Source organism: Ursus maritimus, unplaced genomic scaffold, assembly GCF_017311325.1.
Source record: "Ursus maritimus isolate PB19 unplaced genomic scaffold, ASM1731132v1 scaffold_2, whole genome shotgun sequence".
Taxonomy (NCBI): Eukaryota; Metazoa; Chordata; class Mammalia; order Carnivora; family Ursidae; genus Ursus; species Ursus maritimus.
In genome coordinates this window covers 85,795,033-85,814,791 of record NW_024424452.1, presented here as the reverse complement: position 1 = coordinate 85,814,791, position 19,759 = coordinate 85,795,033, and the positions used below count along the sequence as shown (strand labels likewise).

Genomic DNA, 19,759 nt, shown 5'->3' with positions numbered 1-19,759 from the left:
ACCTAATCTCCCTGTGTCCCTGGCCTAAGAATTTGGTTTATCAAAGGGATAACATGAGGCCTCTGAACTGAATAAAGAACCGACAGAGATTAAGCAGACCTCCATTTCACTCAGATTAATCGTGCTTACCGTTTCTCCCTGTGCGTTTTCTGAAGGATTAGCCCTCTTCTTTCTAAATGAAGGAAGTGCAGTTTGACTCTACTAACAAGGTCATAAGCAGTGGCACCAAAATACTAATTTTTTTTTTTCCATCTGTGAACAGATGGGTTTCCCAGCACCATCTTCTTCAGCCTGGAAGAGGAAGAGGAACTGGAAGGTGGAGGGCCTGCAGAATTCACGTGCTTCCCAGAAGATCTCGTGGCAGAGCAGCTGACCTATATGGACGCAGTACGTCTTCTCTCTGTGCCTCAGATGGGCTTGTACATAAAACTCGGGGACTGACAGTGCTGGTGGCCTGGGAAGGCCAGTGGGGTCATGTGACTTAAGTCTTTTGTGATCCTTGAGAGAGGCTGTGCCTGTAAATGCGGAGTGAAGATGTGACTCGAATCAGTCATCTGAATAATTCAGGCCTAAGCTCTTCTTGCGGTTCTGGGTGAAGGTGCTTTTTCCTTGGCACTCGGTACACGGAGGGAAATAAGAATTCTGATTCTTGTGACACAAAATCTACCCTGTTCCATGGCTATTTCTCTCCCTCCAGACTCATAAATATTTCAAGATCTGAACTGTTTATTTGGAGGGTTGTAAAGTGGTCAAAGTATAAATTAGGATAAAATAAGTTTGCTGCGTCCACGTGTGACTCTATCTGGCAGTTCGTGTCTATGTGTTTCCTGTACTTTTGGTGTTTGAATATGTTTGTTAGCCATACATAGTTGATGACATCGGTCACGTGTCTTAGTGCAATGTTAGCTGGTAAATACCAGTTAAAGAAAAGAGGGCTATTATAAATTATTGTGACGGTTTTAGCTCTGCTGCACTTACCACTCTGAAGAAAGCAGCATAGAACGTGACAGAGTTTCCAGCTAGTGAGCATGCAAATAAACTATCAGAAGCAAATCAGAGAGTCTGTGTAAAGAAAATCCTGGTGTTCTCTCTTTCATACAAACCCTTACATGTCTTGAATTGAATTGTCATACAGGTGAGAATTGTATCTGGTCAACGAATTTGCTTTGATTTTGTTCCACAATCGATAACATCAAAGAAAGATAGGAAACTTCATTGGTGATGACTTTTAGGCAAAGACCTGGAAACCAGGCTGTAACTTCCTTTCCTCCTTTTACTCTGTGATGTTGAATGGTATTTCCTTTTCGATGCTTAACTTTCTTCGTTTTAGAAATCCTGTAGAACTCATTGATGACAATGCCGCATGGATTATACTTCTTTGGATCACTTCTCAGGTGGTCACTGGGCGTCCATATGCATTGTACCCAATTCATGATCGTGAGTGCCCAGAATATACCCTTAATGTGATTTTGGGGTCAAAATCCTCTCGACCTCTAGTATAGATTTGTACTTGTCTTTCGGGATAGAAAAGTCAAAATGTGGTTGGTCATTTAAAATTTTCTTTTGGCTGTTGTGTTCCATGTACTCAGTCTAGCAGATTTAGAAGGATCATGTGGGCTAATAATTAAGATATTAATTATTTACCTGTGTCCATTGAAATAGACATGACGAGGCAAGTCAAGTAGAAAAGGGTTGTTTGTCCATTTATAAAATACCAATTCACAGATGATGTGCTTTGCCATATGAAGTATCTGTGTGGTCCTTGAAGTCAGTTTCTCTTTTGTTCTAGCAACTATTCAAGAAAGTAGTGCCTCACCACTGCCTGGGCTGCATTTGGTCTCGAAGGGATAAGAAGGAAAACAAACATTTGGCTCCTACGATCCGTGCTACCATCTCTCAGTTTAACACGCTCACCAAATGCGTTGTCAGCACCATCCTGGGCGGCAAAGAACTCAAAACTCAGCAGAGAGCCAAAGTCATCGAGAAGTGGATTAACATTGCTCATGTAATTGTCTTTTTAAAAATATTCTTTGTATTTAGTAGATGTTGGAGACTACTCCACCTCTCTGTTTAAAGGGGTCTATTTGCGAGGCAATCAAACGACCACATGTGAGGGACCATTGGGTTTTTGTTGTTGTTATTGTTGTTCCTCCAAAGTAAGAAGAAAAGTCGCCTTTCTTAACTTAGGAGCTTATTTTTCCTCTTTGAAGAAAATTGGTCCCTCGCAAACTTGTCTCTGCTCATGGGCTGCCGCACACGCTGTCTTCAGGGTAACACAGCTATGTGTTTTCCCCTTATTTTCACAAACTGAGTGCCCATCCTACCCATGTTCAGTAAATAGAACTGGATAGTCTAAGCGTCAGACAGACGACTCTGCAACGCAGAATGATTACCCACCTATGCACCCTTCCAGCACCCGGAAGCATTATATCATCTACCGATATAAAAAGCTGGTACGTTCTTAGAATCCTGAATCTCTTTTCCAAAGGACTGAGATGCACAGATTTCACATTGATCTGGGGCTTTTCGGGAGGGCCTTCTGTCTGAAGTTGGAGGGACAGAGTTTATTCCTAGGCCTGAGTTAAATTCTGCCAAGTGTCAGTCTGGTCTCTTGGGTCAGCTGCTCACATCCTGTGTGACCTTCGCTGATCAGTATCTTCATGATCCAGAAAAGGTGAACAGTATTCAGTCACTTGGTCACCAGATAGTTCATGAGCTCTTAAATGCACGTGAGCTACAGTTTTATGTACCGTGGGGACATCGTTAGGATAAGCACAATTAATGTGGTCTTACAGGAGCCTACAGTCAAACAAGGAAGCTAAGATAGACTGGAATGATCTCAGCCGAGGCAGAGGAGGAGTGGGGCCCTACGAGATGAGCTACAGCTGTGGAGGAGGGCGAAATCACTTCTGACTGGGGGGATCAAGGAAGGCTTTGTGGATGGGATGACATTTGAATTTATCTTTGAATACTAGATAGAATTTTTGGTATTTGAAGATGGGGTAAGATTTTTTTTTTTTTTGGAGGCAGAAGAAATTACATCAGCAAAAGCTATGTAATTAACTAAACTTTGAAACATAAGTATTATGTAAATATCTTAGTAGTCAGTGTTCTGGGTTATATGGGTCAACCCTCAACCAAAGCCCGTTTTGCTTTCTATGCTAATATATATTTCTTTTGTTAAGCCCTGATGTTTAGGGCATAATGCTTAAATTTTCACACACACACTCTCTTCTCTCTCTCTCTCTTTCTCTATTGTTGTCTTTGATTAAAGAGCAGGGCCATAATTGTTCTAGGGAATTGGCCTTATTTTGAATTTTTAGGTGGTCTGTTACCACAGATGTTTTAGTATATGAAAAAAGTAGGAAAACAGTATCTTACAACTTAGATTTCTCCTATTGTGAATTGAGCTCATTTTTCAAGAGCTACAAAAGAAGTTCTGATAGAGTGGAACAGGGCATGGAATTTCTTCTTAAAATGATAAGAAAAAAAATTTTTTTTTTTTTGCCATAAATGCTATATCCTTTAATCCATTCAACTCCTTAGAAAATCTGTAGTGAGAATACAGCATCTCTGTGTTTGACAGTGTGGCTCAAACAGTGACTTTTGGTCCAAATTAAATATAAATTGTGCATTTATGTGATAATAAGAAATACAAGTTGAACAATTTGAGGTCTATTCCAAATCCCATAGCACATGTTTAAAAGCCAGGGGTCCTTGCTCTTGGCCATGTAGTTTCCTAATATTGAGCATGTTGCGTCCCTTGAAATTGTGTGGAGTAATTTAATAAAATAATGAAATTCATAGGTGGTTTCCTGCCAAGATATATTTTACTTTTCCTGCATTAATCACAATTAATTTCTATCGAGAGGCCATTTGAAAAGCGATAATAATTTTACATAGAAAATATTTGTGACCTAATGCGATCATATTTTCTTGGACTGGCCTTACTGCTATGTTTTTATTTTACTTTTGCATCTCCTGGAAGATACTTCCCTTTCTGGAAATGGGGCCAAATGTCTCTTGTACTCCTTTAAACCCTTAAGTGAAGCCTCTTTCTGGATAATGTGTTCCATATGTCTATTACAATTTGCATGAAGTATCTGTGCCTGAGTCCCTTTATTTATTGCAAGTTTCTTGATTTTTGGAACATGACTTTTGGATTCTGAACCTTTGTTGAACCATGCTCTCGTGGGCTTGGGTTTCCAGACTGACCGTATTTCAGAATGCTCACTCGCTCTCTCTTGCTCGCTCACTCTCTTGCTCGCTCACTCACTCGCTCACTCACTCTTTTCAAATAAGGGGAGAGCATTGAGACATTTAAAAAGAGCGGGCATGACTTTTGTAAAATACTTTGGCACTGATTCTAAGAAAAAAATGTTTGGAGGTTTGTTTGTTTGGCATAGTTTTAAGTAGCCAGATTTTGGCAAGCTAAGTCAGAGAAGGCTGTTTCCTCTTCCTGTTCAGGGTTAGCATGACTTCATGAAATGACCTTAGAAGTAATGTGCCTTTATGCCCAACCACCCCGGGGTCTCTGGCTTCAGATGTTGTGCACAGAGCCACACCCACGCTCGCACAGTGTACTCAGTGGGTATATTACACTCCCAAATGCCTCCTTTGCCATAAGGCACGGCCCACTCTCCCCGTGTTGCCAAAACTGGGACTCCCTCCCTCACTGTTCCGTTGTCCCCGCCGTTCATTCAGCAGGACGTCGACTCCAGGGTCGCCGGCTGCTGAGGCTGCAGACTCCGAGCGGCCGCTTCGATTTCAGGATCAGAGAGCCTTTCTCCTTACCCAGAAAATGCCATCCAGAATATTTCCTGTTCTCTTTCTATTTTGTTTTCAAATGCTGCCAAAGCGAATTTCATTTTAAAAGCCCAAGTTATTTTGGAAACACCGAAGGAACCAAGGTGTTTCTGAATGTTTATGATCGCGGCACAAGCCAATCTGAAACCAAACGAATGTGTATAAAAATATTCCCTCTTGGCAAAGAGCATAAAAGCCAAAGTTCAACTCGTGGTGAATTTTTATTGCCAAGTTATATACACCTCTCTGGGCAAGGGTTGGCCACGAGATGTTTGATACCGTCTGACCTCACGAAGGCTGCTGCCGGCTCCCTCGCTGGGTCTCAAGATACAGTGATCTTTCACGTGTGTTTTTAGGGCATCTGTGTGCTTGCCTCAGACGCAAGCTTGCGTTCCTGAGCACAGCACTGCAGACTCACCTCCATTCGTGTTTTTACTGGGAAAGCTGGAAACCATAAAACTGTAACAACAACGCAAAAAATATATTAAAGGGAGAAAAACAAGCATACGGTGCCAAAACCTATAAAGTGTTTCGGTGACTGGGGTGGGAGTAAGGAACCACTTTTTGATGTTCAGTATTTATACAGCTGCCTATTTAGTGGTAAGAATTCATAGCAGCTGTGATACCTCTAAAACAGGAAACCACCAACTCACCGTATTATTGATATTTAAATGCCTTTTATGTTTTAATCACTCTCCGCACAGGAATGTAGGATCCTGAAGAATTTTTCCTCCTTGAGGGCCATCATTTCTGCACTGCAGTCCAACTCCATCTATAGGTTAAAAAAGACCTGGGCTGCCGTCCCCAAGTAAGTTCCCAAGTGTCCCGCTCTGCTTTCTTTGGCTGGGGCGACTGGTCGCTGTATCAATGGTATGGGTCCTCGCCTTCAAAGCTCATATTATATAACTAAAGAAACATATTTGAAAGTCTCTGTGTGTCCCAGGCAGGGTGCTCTTTACATGGAATCATTAATGAGTTTTGAAGTTGGCCGGGGCCGGGTGGGGCGGGGGGCGCCACAGGCGTCGAGGCTCATTGGCCAAGTGTGCCGAAGCCGAGATTATTGCCTTGGGGATGATTTTAAGGATGTGCTCATGATCTAGATTCCGAGGGGTAAGTTTGTGGAGTGATGAAGTTATAGCAGTTCGCTGTGACTTCTGGTTATTTCTCAGCCTGGTTATTCCAAAGTCCGAAGCTGAGCCAAGATGGGAGGGACCGTGTGCGTAGATAGGACATTAGTCCTTGCTGTTAGGCAAGAGTCTATTCAGCGCACTTCTGTTTCAACGGGTTAAAAGCTATCTGAGTGATATTAAAAACCCCCAAGTGGTCCTTCCTAGGCACCTAACTAAAGTTATCAACTGGCCACATGTTATATTGTTTTTTCATTTGGTATTTTTTAAATATTAGTTTTCATTTTATATTGTTTTTCATATTTCTTGGTGAAACCTTTGGAACAATTAACAATTTATTGTCCTTGTTATCTTATTATCTTCCTTGCCCAATTTCCAGAGCTTCCCTTGTAGACCAGAGAACTTTTTGCAGAGAAGGGAAAGGTGAATGAGGAGGCAGCTGTGGTTCCCTATCAGTAGATTTAGAAGCTGGGGAATGTGTCATGGCTACAAACGAGGCCAGTTACATTCAACAGGTCTACCTGGGGTTGAGCTAATCAAGAAGTCAGGCTGTATCAGGGAAGAATGTATAAACTGTTTACAGTCTATACTGTATGTGGTATAGTCAGTTTCAGCCAGGAGGGGAGCCAGCTGGCTCCCCAGGCAGGCCTGCCCTTGTGGGACTGGTGGCTTCAGTCCTTAGGAGTGGAAGGTCTAGGCATTCCGTTTCATCAGTTCACTCAGAGTTGATTAAGCCCTAAGGGACTGACACTATCCAAACTTGCAAGAGACCCAGATTGGTACACCAGAATTTCATGCATTTTTGCTGAAAAAATGAGTGCCAGAGTACTCACGCACACCAGTGGGCTCCTATTCTCAATCAGAAGAAAGGCTACTTGGGGGAAGTCAGACTATTTATTACATAAGGCTTTGATGAGTCAGTAGAAAAAAATTGAAGTGGCTGATCGTAGTGCCTGGTGTTACAGAGCCGTAGAAGCCATAGCCGCTTGGAGACTCCAAAGCTCGTGCTCTGTTTACAGCACTGTTATCTACCAGGAGAAAACCTGGCAGATACGCTTTCCAAAGTCCAGTGCAATTTTTTTGATCACCACTTATTCCTTAGGTTCTTTCTACTCTTCATTAGTTTGAGTAATCCAGCTGACTCTGTATGTGAAAGAAAGATCAGTTGATTGGTTTTCCTTTGCATGTAAATCTTATGAGAGAGATGGGTCATGGAAAATCACGAGATGATAGGCCTGGGTAAAAAACAACGGGAAAATCAGATGCATACAGAGTCCTCATCCTCAGTAGCACGGGCCCCTCTCCTTCCTCGCATCAGTGCTCCCTGGTCGTGGCACCGAAACAAAAACAAAAGGGTGCTCAGGTGCTAAAATACCTCCTGTGCTTGACTGCAACCTTCTCGATTGCAGTGGAAGGTAATCCTATCTTTCTTTGGTGGTTGATCAATAGCATACTGTGGAAAGGCACTTAGCCAGCCAAAGAGTTCTTCCACAGCAAATTTGAGGTTAAAACACAAGTAAAAAAAAAAATAGTGGAGTTGAATCTTAATCTCTTGGTTGCCATATGAGGCCCATTCTTCCAGCTGGCTTTTTAAATGATTTCACCTCAAAACAAACCTCAAAGCCTCACCCTGTACAGTGTGGGTGTCTGGTCTGTTTCTTAGTTGGTCGGTACAGGTTTTAGCAGGGATGCTGCAGGAGTGTCCTAGTTCCCAGAGAAGGCGCTTTCATAGCCGCCTTCCATAGTTTCTACTGCTGAATTCAAGGGACAGGGTGAGGATACCTTATTTGGTGATGGTTTTCCCTGTAATCCTTAATGCTAATCACTTTCAGCGGACAGAGAAGACGTCTATTTATTTCTCCTTATTTAGGCCCACATGTAATTAAGTTCTTAATTATTTTTTCCAAAACACAAATAGCTTTGCTGGTTTTCTTTATTACAAGAATAATATTACCCTCATTGTAAAACAAGTAAGTTAGTAATGGCTTTCCCATGCTCATGACGTGCTGCCTGTGGAATGATAGGGCCCTGTTAATTCTCTGCCTCCGGCATCCTCCACTCAGTAACCCTGGAGGGCTGGAGAGAAAGCCTGAGGCCCGTGGAGAGGGACAGGGCAGAGTGGGCGCTTTACGTCTATGATCCTGCTGACCTTCATGGCGGTCCCTCAAGGGGACTCTTAGTATGTTCCTTGTTATAGGTAAGGAAATGGAAGCTCAGGATGGTTAAGCAAAGGGCCCAAGAACCCTCGGGGAGGGAGGGGCAGAGTGGGGATTTGAGCCCCCTCCCCTGACCAGAGCCCGTTCTGCGTCCATCTACTCTGACTCCGATGTGAGAGCACTGGCCTGTGACTCAGGAAATTTGGCTTCTGCACCTGCCATGCTCAACACTTAGTGACAGAAACGCCAGCAAATCTTCATCTCCAAATGAGGGGACCGGCCAGTGTGATTTCTCGGGTCCCCGTGGGGCTGTGTGTGGATTGCTAAGACAGATGTTTTTTTTTTTTTGTAAAGAACATGTCCCAGCTAAACAGCTTGATGCCCTAATTTAACAATCCTTATTTATGATTATACACTCATGTTATAATCATGAGGGAAAACCCCTCTCTTCACATAGGTGACCATGTGTACCTTAAAAAAAAACAATTCAGCCTGCATTAAAAAAGTCATTGGCTTCCTCTCTGCTCCTGAGACCAGTACAATCCCTCTGTGGCCACAGGTAACGGAGGGCTGCAGGGCCGAAGATGTGGGCCTTTCACTATTTGTGAGTATTTTTTTCATTCCTCTCCCAGGGACCGGATGCTGATGTTTGAAGAACTTTCAGACATCTTCTCAGACCATAATAACCATTTGACCAGCCGGGAACTTCTGATGAAGGTGAGGCTCTTGGTGGGGGTGCCGGGCCGCGTCACTGATAGCTCTGGAATCCTTTCCAGGCAAGAGTGGCTTGAGGGCTCCCTACATTCCTACAGTCCCAGGAGAAAGCCTGCAGTGACTAGAAGGCAGAATTTTTGTTTTTGAGGGCAAATCGAAGAAGCTCGGGGCTGAGAAAACCGAACGTCCAGCCCTGAAGCTTCACGGTTACACAACCAGATTGTGAAACTTGTGCTCACGGGTGTATCTCTTTAACGAGCCGCTCTGCGGACACCAAGTGCTGGCAGCGAGGTGGGTGAGAGGCCCTGGAATATTCCTCCTCAGCAAAACATCTTCTAGAATGACAGAGGCCAAGCCTGCAATTCCACATCCTGTATTTGGACCAAGTTGCATGGACCCGTCAGCAGTATTTAGCGAATGCCTAGTGAGTGCTGACTTCTGAACCATAGGAAGGTAGAAGTATAGCTTGGCTGATTTTATTTCTCCAGACATTTGTCGAATGTCCAGTATTCGTAAAGCATTGGAGTGGCCTCTAGATGTATGAAGGCGACTAACCCTGAACCCATTTTCAAGAATTTACCCTCCGCCTGGTGGATGGAGACACTAAATGAGACTAAAGTAGTCAAATAAATGTACAAATAACAGGTTGTGAATGGTCATCAGAGGGGCACATAGGCCAGATACTATCTTCACAGCCTTTCTATAAAGGAGACTTTATCATCCCTGTTTTGCGGATAGCCAAGACTCAGAGAGGTAAGCCCTGGGTCGTAAGTCACACACCTGGTAGGTCATGGAACTAGGATGTGAACCCCACCTGGTGAGACTCTAAAACTTGTGTTTCCATCACTAGGTGTAAAACTGTTGCTTCTGGCCACTTGGGAGTAGGGGGCAGGGTAGATCAGAGGAAACTTCACAGAGAGGGTAGATCAGTAGTTGAACAACTGTTGATTGAGCGTTCACAGTGCGCTAGGTGTCCGAGGTGCAGCCGCACCGAAGGCGGTCTCTGATCTGAAAGAGATGACGTCTCATGGCGGAGGTAGAGAAGTAGACGATTATAAAATCGTAGGGTACGCACTACCAAAGCGCTGAACTGGGCCGTTAGAGGGTATGAACCTTGTCCCTAGTCTCTTTTTCTGTGAATTGGAGATAATAATAGTGTTTAGTCCACTGACCTCACAGAATTGTTTTGAAGATTGACTTAGATAAAATATTTGTGTTTGTTTTTATATTTGTTGTTTTGTATTTTTTTGTATTTGTATTTGTTTTGAAGGTTGACTAAGGTAAAATATTTGTGTGCACATGTGTTTTTCATATTTGGCATGCTGTGTGCATGCGAAGCCAAAGTATGCATACCAGATGAAAGTGAGTAAAGTATGGGCTACCTCGGCAAGCTCAGAGCGGACTTGGAGCAGGGATAAAAGTCCCGCGGAGGCGGGGTCCCTACGAAAAGGCCTCCACCTGACACCCATCAGATTACTCATTCCTGTAAGGGCATCTGTGATGGTCCTTCTGTGATAAGTCCTGCTCTTCCTGCATGTCTGTCTCATTCTGGGCTCTCCCGCGTACTCAGCTGTCTCCCTGCTGGCCTGCAAGCTTCTTGCAGGCAGGAACTGGGTTCCTTTTGTCACCATTCTATCCCTAATGCCCGACACAGTGCCTGCGACACAGCTAGTGTTCAGAAACTCTGTTCGACTCCATGACTTGGTGGGCCTTCGGAGTCATGTGACTGAGAAGCTGCCCCCTCTTGGCCCTTCTTGGAGTAGACGAGAGGAGCAAGGCTCCAGATTCGGCCTACTGATTAACTGCACACTAACCAGGGCTTGCTGAGATCGCGTTACTCCCTGCTTCACGTCCCCCCTGGATTTGCAGACTTTAAATGGAAGGAGAGGGCTTTGTGGTCTCCCTGTCAGGAATACACAGCTAGACTAACTGGAGCCGTACATTCAAATCCCAATAGCTCTGAGTCATCCTTCCAACGTAGATAGATTCAGGGCCATGCAGCCTGTTGCCTGGTGGTGAGGTTCTGGCCGAAACCTTAGAAGCAAAGCCATATCTAGACATTAAAGGTCCCGTAAAACTTTCTTAAATGTAGAAGTTGGCCCTCGTGCTCGAAGTTAAATTTCTTCTACATGGCTCCAGTCCCAAAGAAATGAAAAACTTGGCTATGAATCCCTGTGGTCTGTGCGTTATCATTATGGTGGCGTAATGTTTGGGGCAGGCCATATGTATATGTAGGTCCCTTTCCAGTCACCTTTGTTGATCATTCTTCATACGAAGTATATAATTCTTAGTGTTAATTCTCAGCATGACTGTAAAAATAAAAAAGGAATCAAGGTAGTTAGGTTCTCAAAAGAACCACTGAGAGAAACTGCTGACCTCCGTTTCTCATATGCCGTTCCTGGACCCTCACTGGTTTACAGTTGGGTAATCTTAGTCTTAAAGACGGGTCTTCTCCTCCATTTCCGGGTAGATGTGATGTGCCACCTCTATGATATTCTGGCTGAGGCAACATAATAATTAGTAGAAATCTAAAAAACAAACAAAACAAAACAAAAACTAAGGTTTTCATTTTAATTGTTGGGAAAAAATGTTTTTATTTTTCTCAAAGATTATCTTAAACCTCTGATAATGAACTTAGATCACTCTGAGCAGGTGCATGTAGAGTCCATAAATTTTAAAGCAGCAGGAAAGCAGAATGCCACCAAATCATCCTGGTTCTTGGGACCCTTGGGTGAGAACTCTCCCTGGTGGAATTGCTAGAAACAATTGTGAGCAAGGCCCAGGAATTTGGCTCTGGCGGAAACGTATGTGTAGGGAAGCTCCAAAACCCGCCCAAGTCACGGTTGGAGCAGGACTGTTAGGACTCTGGAGGCCCATTCAGGTCATTACCATTAACTTCTGGGCGATGAAGTACCCAGCACGGATTGGGAGGAATCCAGTGCCTGCATACGCCCGAGGCCTGCGAACAGAACGGATAAGGGCACCTCAACTCATGGCGGTAGAGAAAAGGTGGGACTCAGGTGAAAAATTTTCACTAGAGAGAGAGAGGGAGGAGAGAGAGAGAGAGCGAGAGGAGGAGGACAGAGGGGGAAAGATATAGGAAGGGAGCGGGAGGTTAATGGAGAGAGAGGGAGCAATTTGGAATTCATCCAAACATAGACAGTCAGTAAGGGTGACATTTCCAAAGACCCGATTATAGCAAAAACCCAGAAGGTGACTTTGGCGGAAGAAGAGACACTAGGAACATGAGCGTGGCCAGCAAAGGAGTTAGAAGGAAGGAGCAAGTGTGATGCTGTCAGCAAACCTGTGAAAAGTTCCAAGGGGTTTCAAGGGATCGGTGGTGTGAGAGCTGCAGAGCAAAAGATTTAGGGCCAAGAAAGGAGAAAGTGGACACCGTTGGATGTGGCAAATAGTAGGTTTTCGGTTGACACCTCATCTGTAGGAACTGGCACTGGGCCCCTCTTCAGAGACCCAGCCAGGAACGGAGCCTCACTCTCTTGCAATCCTGAAGTCATGAAATCTGCAAGCCTGCAAGCTCTCACCTCAGGTCTTCACCCCCCTCCCAGCAAGGAGGCTGTCCCGAGTGCTCTTCCTTTCCGTCTCTGCTAGTCTGTGGCTCTTGGAAGCCTTTTAACTTGTCAGAAATCCTTCTTAAGAATTTGAGATCCGTCTTCCATAACTTCCACACATGATGCCTCTGCCAGCGATGGAGAAGCTGGGAGGGAACCAGAGGGACCCACATAGGAAAGGGATGGACACTCATCTTCGGGTCAGACAGAAGTGATTTCTCACTCCAAGCAAATGCTCAAGGATTTGGGAGGACTCGCCACCCCCTCGCTTGGAAGATGGCACATTTTGGGTGGCTTTCATTCATGCCCAGGAAGAGCTCTACGCAGGACGTCGCTAAACAGTACTGCTCCTTATCATCCTTTGTAACAGGGAGAATTGAAGTAGATCGTGAGTCACTGTGGGTTCTGGACCCAGCGGAGGGCTGGTGGGTGACGGATCTTGTGCCTCGCTGACATCGGGAAGGCCAAGTCTGCAGAAGGCACGCCTGCGCTGTGTGCTCGGGGAAGGTCACATGCTACGGGAACAGCATAAACCCCGGGAAGACTGACCGAGGAAAAGCTACCGGAGCGCTTATCCCCGACCGGATTGTGAAATTTGCCTCCCATTCATACAGTTCCTGGAAAATGAGAACTTAAAAGACCCTGAAACCACAAAACCCCAAAACCCTGTGTTCAGTCAGCAGACTGGCGTTGAGTCACCATCGGCAGAAGAGTTTGTTGTGACAACAGACAGGAGCCGAGCAAGGGTGGCCCTTGGTCTCCAGGCCCCAGGAGGAAGAATCGACTTGTAAGAGTTCCAGACCTGAGGAAAGCAACTCAGGAGGATGGGCTGGGGGAGGAAAATGGGGGGGAAAATAGGCGAAGGTCTGGCTTTCCTAGATTAGTGCTGCTCCACGATACTGGACTTCCTCAGAAAACTTCCGGCACAAAAGTTTCATTTAGCTAAGAAATGACCACAGAAAGAATCCCTTTTCTTTCACAGAATGCTGGCACATGGATTTCAGGCCAAGAGCAAGAAATCACAAAATGTACTGAGGAAGAGCTTCATTTCCGGGGCATATGATTAGTCCGGGTGAAATGTGGGGTATGCAAAAACCGCCTCCGGTTCTGGGAACTGCGGGCCTGGTATTGACCATTGATTTTATCACCAAATCAGGTGTTCTTCTTACAAAGCAGGAGGGAAATGGGATCACCCGAGGCCCCCAGACCTTATTGCAAAGAGACCACTCGTGACAAGCCCGCCAAACATTGACATAACTCAGCGCAGAGCCTGTCTGAGGCCTCTTGGTTTTGCATGGGGTGCAGGCCGTTGTGCAGGGGTTCCAGACCAGAAGCTATGTGTCCCTTCTCTTCCTTCTGCTGCCACTCTCCATCACTCTCCTCTGTGTGTGCTTCTGTTTCTTAGGAAGGAACCTCAAAGTTTGCAAACCTGGACAGCAGCGTGAAGGAAAACCAGAAGCGGACCCAGAGGAGGCTTCAGCTCCAGAAGGATATGGTATGTACAGCCCTCGGTCTTCCCCAAGGACCCGTCAGAAAGCAGCCCAGTGTGGGTGGTGGGGCTCCCGCATGGCCCCAGCACCTTCGATCTTCAGGGCGCCCTGGCTTCCAGGAATGTTCTCCATCCTTTACTTCATTTATTCTCTTCAGCCCTGGGAGGTCTGTAGGAGACATATTATCACTCCTATTTGACCCAGTGGGAAATAAACACTTAGAGTCGCAAAGCATAGTGTTCTCTGGAACAGTTTTTCTTCTAGAGGTAAGGGGCAAAGTCTGCAAGTGGTAGACTTCCTCCCTTCTTGCTGTCTTCCTCTGTCCACTCCTGCACTTAGAAGCTGCTCTTCCCTTGGCCTCGAGACCTCCTGGGCTTTGGTTCCCCAACAGGCATGCCTACTGTAGTCAGCTTTGGACACTCAGTGGCCTAGGGACATGAGTGCTGAGGAAAGAGTGTCTGCTCCCAGGAGGACTTGTTCTATGTCCTGGCAGATCTTTTCATTTGTTCCAAACCCTCTCTCCATTTTCCAGCTTTCCATACTAATCCTGAGGACTAACTAAACCTTTTTCCAGTTTTTCAATACTCAAAGAAGTACTGTACCTCCCTCCTTAAGACTGAAAGATAGTTACTATCTTTAGCTTTATCTTAAAGCTTTATTTTAAAAGTTCTCCCTTTTAGCATGGAAGGGGGAAAACCAGAGAGAGGAGATTAGAGACTGACAACCTCTAGATCTCCTCATCCCTGCTTCGGGAGGATTTTCTCCTTTGGAAGGCTGGACATAAATCAGAAGTGTTGTGTTTGAATGATAGGACTCTTCCTAACCATAAAGCCTATAAAACATTTCACAGCATTTTAGACTTTTTTTGGTTGTTCAAAGGTAAGTTAAAAATAGCTGCTAAAAAAAGATTATTTTAGTTCAGGATGAGACCTTGTGCACATAACAGGGAAGGACAAACCGCCTGAGAGCGAGTCCTCGGGGTGAACCTCTCCAGTCAGTTCTGGCCAAGGAGACAGCCGGCCTCCCATGGAGCAACCTAGTCCTGCCCTGGCTGGGGCTTTGTTTCCTTCCAGAATGTTCTAAGTGCCTGAATGGAAGTGAGGAGAAGGTATCCATGGAAGCCGCTTTTTCTTTTCCCTTTAGAATGGTTAGTGCCGCAGCGGCCTTATGGAGAATTGAGATGATCTCAAAGGAAATTCTGTGAGATTAATACTGCATATGCCTGCAGCTGAAGTGATTCTGCCTTCATTTCCAAGAGACAACATTTCTTAAAAAATAGACTTTTTATTATGGCGTTTACGGATAAGTTCCAGATAGTACATGGAGTTTCTGTGAAGCCCTCAGCCCGTGTCCCCCATTGTCCACACCCTCTCTGGCCATGACCCATCTGTCAAACCTGAGGCACCAGCACTGGCGTGCTACTATGAACTAAAATCCAGACTGGACTGGGGTTGCACCACTTTTGCATGAGGACGCTCTTTCTGCTCCAGGAGCCAGGCCAGGGGCCACGCTGTAGGCGCTGTCCTGTCTCCCCAGGCCCCTCTGCTCTGTGAGAGTTTCTCAGTCTTCCTTTTTTCTCCTTACCTTGACAGTCTCCTGGAACACCGTCCCTGGTTATCTTTAGAATGTCCCACAGTCAGAGTGCGTCTGTTGTTCTCTAGTGAACAGACTGAGGTTATGGATTTGGGGGAAGGCGATCACAGAAGTGAAGTGTCATTTTCATCATGTCCTATCAAAGAGTCACTGGTGATATTAACCTTCATCACTTAAAGTAGTATTTTACCAGATTTTCCACTTTAAAGTTACTATTGTTCCCTTTCCCGCCTCTATCCTTTGGAAGTGAGCCACAAAGTCTAACCCAAGAGGCCACTTTTAAAAAAAGATTTTATTTATTTATTTGAGAGACAGAGAACAAGCACACAGAGGGAGAAGGAGACCCCCTGCTGAACAGGGAGCCCGATGCGGGGCTCGATCCCAGGACCCCGAGATCATGACCTGAGCCGAAGGCAGATGCTTAACCAACTGAGCCACCCAGGAGCCCCCCAAGAGGCCATTTTAATAGTGACACCCCTGCTCTTGTGGTATACGCGCTTCCTCAGTGCACAGTTGCCCACCCTTACCGATGGTGAGGCCTTTCTAAACCACCAAGCGTATCCACACACCCTGAAAGAGAAAAGACATCCCCTGAAACAGCCTAAGCAAAATATGAATCCTCTGTGAACACTCCTGAACATACTTGTGTGGTCTCCTGGCTTTGAGGCCTGTTTTCATAACTTTGAGAGTTAGAGGTTAGGTGACAGAATTCCCATCCTTTTTAAAAATCTTAAAAATGTCATTCATGGAGGTGAACACTAATGGTCTTAAATGGTCCTTCATTTTCTCCGAATGCTGTCAAGGCTTACCTGGCCGTTCAAAGATTGCTGCCTTCACCCGTAACGGTCAAATTGAGCCAACAAGAGGTGCATTTGCTTCCACTTTTTCGTAACAGTAAAGACCGTTTTGCTGTGCTTGCTCTTCAGGGTGTGATGCAGGGAACCGTGCCCTACCTGGGCACCTTCCTGACTGACCTCACCATGCTCGACACTGCTCTGCAGGACTACATCGAGGTGAGTTGTGTGCATGTGGTGCTGTGGATACCCAAGAGAGAAATTCACGGTATTCGTGTCTGTAGAGGGCCCATTATGTACGCGGCACTGTGTTAGGTGCCGTGAGGAATACAAAGAAGAGCAACACCGGAAGTGAGTCACAAGTTAGTGGAAGCTAGTATTGAAGCCGGCGGTGACTATGGAGATACTAGGAATTCTGACAGAAGTGCAATGAGAGAGGAGGGGAGGTCACAGTCAGTTCCATATGCAGGGGAGGGGAGGCGGGGGTGATGGCAGAGCCTTATGGAAGGAGTGGGTTCGAGAAAGACCTTGATGTTGAGTAGCACTTGGGCAGGTAGGGCTGAGGGGATGATAAGCCCTAGCATTCTACTTGGTGGGGTAGGGAGGCTGTCAATTTTGTAGATTTTTAATTGTTCTTTTCTTTTTTCATATAACTACCTGTCCTGAGGCGCCCTTGTGCTTTCTCTTGTGTGCACGCTCTTTCCCAGGGAAGAGAAGTGAAAGTTAAGCTGCTTGTTAGTAGCTGTAATAAAATATTAAGTGGAGAAGAAATTTGACATTTGAAGTGAGATTTAAGGATTGCTTGTGTATCTAAGTTTCTGTCCCGTCCCTGGTTCTCACACGCGACGAGTCAGCTTCTCCTCTCTCAGAGTTAGCAGGCCTGGCGGTGGTTCTGCGTGTGCCTACCTCCAGCTCGTCATACTGTTGTGGGCATGCTCGTTCATTTTGCATTTCCCGAGCTCTGTCTCTCCACGTCCTCTGCCTCAGCTTATCTCAGGAAACACTCATTAGCACTGGGGAATTTTCTGGGAGTGACCGGTGATTTAGAAGTTATATTCGGCCTACTGAGAACAGGAGCTGGGGGATGAAGAATTGAAACTTAACTTTTCATGAGGCTATGTAGAAGCAACTTCCCTTTTGATAAACCATTGACAATTTGGTTTCCAGTATGAGTCAATGGCCACCTGTTTTTGTTGCTTTGGGTCAAGAAATAAAGTGTAATGGAACATTTACTCAAGCTTTTGCCCTGTTTCTACAAATGTCTTTGGATTCTGAATTGTAACTTCCTTATCATTGCTATTTTAGTTGGTTTTGGACATTTTATAAGAAGGCTGTCTGCCTATCATGTCCTATTAGAATTCAAAGAATGTTTTTCTAGAAGCAAATGGTGCTTCCTTTCCTACACAGTAGCCATAATTGTAGTGTCATTGATCATCGTGGCTTTATCATCCCTGTGATCTGTTGTAATGACTCATAGGACAACATGGGGCTGTATTTCAAAGTAGCTTGGTTTGTCACTATTTTTTTTAATTTAATTTCTTTCAGGGTGGGCTGATCAACTTTGAGAAAAGGAGAAGGGTAAGTAGAGGGCTGCAGTGTTCCATTTTACATCATCTGGGCATGAAAAAAGAGAAGCAGGGATTTAAGGCTTTTTTTGTAGTGGCAAGAAGAAAAAAAGAATTCACATTTATCAAGCACTTATCATATACGATTGTGCCTTGTGCGATCCTGTGTGTTACTCCCCCAGAGTGCCGTGAAGTAGGTTTTATCTTCCTCAATTCCCAGGTGTGGAGACCTGCCCCCAGAGAGATGGGATAATGGGACCAAGGGTCTCCTGGTAGTGGAGCCGGGATGAGACCCCATCCTGCTGCTGCAAAGCCCACATTTCTTTCCTCACCCCTCCTCATCTCTTCTTTATAATCAGCCTTGACAGCACCAGGGTCATCCTGTGAAGGAGAAGGGGCTTCAAAAGAGCAAATGACATATGGAAGAGTTAATAAAGATGGTGAACTCTGGGTCTCCGAGAGGAAAGGAAAGGGTGTTCACTGTGACGTGTCGATAATTCTTTTCCTTTCCTGTCAGCATGGGAAGGGGTGAATTTTTCTGTGGAGAGAATAGTGGATGGCTTTGCACAGCACTAAAAAAAAAGAGGAAACAGAGCTCTGAAAATTTGCTGTGGTTTTAGTGTAAAGATGGTGTGTTTAAATAGATAGTTAAATGACGCGAAGGAAAATGAGTCAACAGAGGAATGCCTTCACCCCATAGCACTCATGACTAAGGAAGCTTACTCATTCCTTCGTTGTTTCATTCTTTCATTCCCCACGTATTGATGGTGTACCTCACAGGGGCCAAGCACTCTGATAGTTTTGGGGGTCGCTGCAGAAAAAACCCCCAGTGCTCCTTGTCCTCGTAAACTTCACAGTCCAGGAGGAAGTAGACAAGTAAGTCGATAGTTCTAATACAACTGATAAGGGCTTGTGAGCAGAAGTCGTGGGTATCATAGGAAGACGTAGGAAGGGCATCTATCCCCAACTTGTGGGGTCAGAGAAACTTACAGGAGCAAATGACAATTGTGTTAAAACCAAACCTTTAGGAGCCAACCAGGCTGAGCTCGTTAGTAACAAGATATGCTAAGAGAGTCAAATGTAAGTCGTTTGTCCCTGGTAGAGTATACTTTCTTCTTTAGTGTGATGATAAATATTCCTTGAAGGCATCGAGACCAAAGCTGAGGTCATTGGTTGGGAAGTTGATACCCACAGAACCTGCCTGTTGTTGTTTCTTCTGTCCTGTCCTGTAACAATAAAACAAATTCACTTACTAGCCTCCAGAGTTACCCATCTTTGTCCTTTCACTTCAGAATCACCCTGGATGCTACTCTCTTTCCTTTTAAGACTAGCTTGTTAAACTTCTGGAAAGTTTGAGCATAAAACCTAAAGCTAAGGCTTATACCCTTTGCTGACTTAAAAAAAATCTTTATTGAAACATCCAAAGAAGTATAAATAATTTTGGACATACTTATATACTTGCTTCTCTTGTGAGCTTTAAAAGATTTAACTAAAAGGATTTACTGGAGTAGTAAAAACCCAAGGAGTCAGGAAATCCAAACATTCAAGTTTATGAGGCCCCGGACTGTTTAGATATTCAACCCTACCAATACTTATTTACTGAGGCGTACGGGTTGAAGAAGATGGGGACGGGGAACTTAGGAGCCTCCTGACTTAAAGTAATTTTTTTTCTCTCTCTTTAAGGAAATAGAAATGGAAATTGAAAATATACTTTAAAAGTACACAACTTTAAAAAATAAGTTTTCTCTCCCTAGAATGAAAACATACAAGAGAAAAAGGGAGCCACTATGGCTTTAGGTGATAACTAGTTTCAGTTGCTCTGCTAGCCTGTTTTAGTTAGACAGATTTGCTTTTTCAAGGAGAAGGAGGATTGACAAGCATACAGAGACTTCAGGGATTCGGAGTTAGAATCTTTAAGAGTTATTCAGTTCTTTAATTTCTAAGA

The 19,759-nt window shown here is 44.8% G+C and overlaps 1 protein-coding gene across 3 annotated transcripts in view; it reads left to right on the top strand.

Moving 5' to 3' along the window:
* Positions 1-19,759, top strand: part of RGL1 (ral guanine nucleotide dissociation stimulator like 1) — a 158,840-nt gene that overhangs the window by 117,575 nt on the left and 21,506 nt on the right. For all 3 annotated transcript variants that reach the window (XM_040636294.1, XM_040636292.1, XM_040636291.1), the window contains 7 exons: positions 263-387; positions 1,790-2,005; positions 5,511-5,614; positions 8,722-8,806; positions 13,778-13,867; positions 16,382-16,468; positions 17,795-17,827. In XM_040636294.1, the coding sequence (XP_040492228.1) occupies positions 263-387; positions 1,790-2,005; positions 5,511-5,614; positions 8,722-8,806; positions 13,778-13,867; positions 16,382-16,468; positions 17,795-17,827 (740 nt within the window). The remainder of the gene's footprint in view (positions 1-262; positions 388-1,789; positions 2,006-5,510; positions 5,615-8,721; positions 8,807-13,777; positions 13,868-16,381; positions 16,469-17,794; positions 17,828-19,759) is intronic.